This window comes from Brassica oleracea, unplaced genomic scaffold (assembly GCF_000695525.1).
Source record: "Brassica oleracea var. oleracea cultivar TO1000 unplaced genomic scaffold, BOL UnpScaffold02949, whole genome shotgun sequence".
Taxonomy (NCBI): domain Eukaryota; kingdom Viridiplantae; phylum Streptophyta; class Magnoliopsida; order Brassicales; family Brassicaceae; genus Brassica; species Brassica oleracea.
This window is the reverse complement of record NW_013619475.1, coordinates 1-1,387: the sequence shown is the minus strand read 5'-3', so window position 1 is coordinate 1,387 and position 1,387 is coordinate 1. Positions and strand designations below refer to the sequence as shown.

General features: G+C 44.1%; 1 protein-coding gene across 1 annotated transcript; it reads right to left on the bottom strand.

Moving 5' to 3' along the window:
* On the bottom strand, positions 1-1,380 carry LOC106321773 (putative cadmium/zinc-transporting ATPase HMA4). Its single transcript, XM_013760011.1, has one exon. The coding sequence runs from the start codon at positions 1,369-1,371 to the stop codon at positions 133-135; it is 1,239 nt and encodes a 412-aa protein (XP_013615465.1). The 5' UTR covers positions 1,372-1,380; the 3' UTR covers positions 1-132.
* Positions 1,381-1,387: the final 7 nt, after the last annotated feature.

Sequence of the window (1,387 nt, the reverse complement as noted above, 5' to 3'; positions counted from 1 at the left end):
TTGCTAAATCTAGTCCTTGCTGAAAACAATAAAAACATGTTTTTATTTTTTCGACCACACTAGTTGAAGAGGAAAGGTTACGTGAATAGATGGATGCGTCTGAGATTCAAAGCTATTCAATCACAGTCTCCATCAAGCAGCCCCCACATGGTGGTGATGGTGGTGGCCATGGTGGTGGTGATGATGCCTGTGAGTACAATATGCCTTGGCATAACTCCTGCAACAGCTTTTACCAATGTGACGCTTATCTTTTACCTTACATTTAGATCCACAAGCCTCTGGAGTCTTCACTTTGCAACAACTCTCTACCTTCTTCACTTGCAACACCAGATCATTAGGACTCGTGCAACAGCTTTGGCTAGAAACCTTCACCATCTCTCGCTCTTTGCTACCACTCTCCACCACATTCACCGAACTAGACGACCCTTCTTGCTTCAAACCAGTTCCACAGCAAGGGGATTTGCTAACAGGCTTCTCACTACAGATTTGTGTTACTTCTTTGCCACAGCATTCTCCTTTGCCCTTCTCAAGATCAAATGCCTCTCTCACTTCTCCTTCTGTGTCTCCACAACAAACCAACTTGAGATCAGTCTCCAGACAATCCTTCTGATGGCAGATTTGTTCCACTTTCTCCTTGTTTCCGCAACATCCTGAGGAGAAATTAGAACCGTCTGTCTCTTCCTCACATGCCAGAGTTATCTCTCCGGTTTGCTTTTCATCACCACAACAAACAGACTTACATTGTCCTTCACTTTTTATCTCAAGATCAAGTTTCTCTTTCACTTCTCCTCCTTCTATGCTACCACAACAAGCCAGCTTGAGATCACAACTTACACCAGCTTCAATGTCTAGACTTGTCTCCTCATGGCAGCTTTGCTTCACTGTGGTCTTGTTGTCGCAGCTATCCAACCAGCAATCAAGACTACCTGTCTCTTCCTCAGAAGCCAGAGTTATCTCCTCGGTTTGTTTCACTGTCTCCTTAATCAGCACATCCTTCTCCAGAGAAGACGTTTCCTTAGCCTTCTCTTTAGTTCCACAACAGCTTGTCTTGCAAGTTTCACCAGCCTTCTTCTGCAGACCTTTCTCCAAATCAAATAACTCATCCCCAAGAATCTGCATGTCTACATTCTTCTCTGCTTTCTCTTTATCCTTAGTACAACAACCTGATCCACCTTTCAGTTTCATGTCGTGGTTGACATGAGTAGACTTCTTGCATGAGCTCGATGAAGCCATATCTCCAACTGGTTTATTAGTCTTCTCAGCGCAACAGCTATCTTTCACAACCACCTTTACATTCTCTTGCTTCTTATCACCACAACAACCACCAGAGTGACCATGGTCAGAACTGGACTTACTACTTGGTTTCACCATCACCACCTTCTCTTGA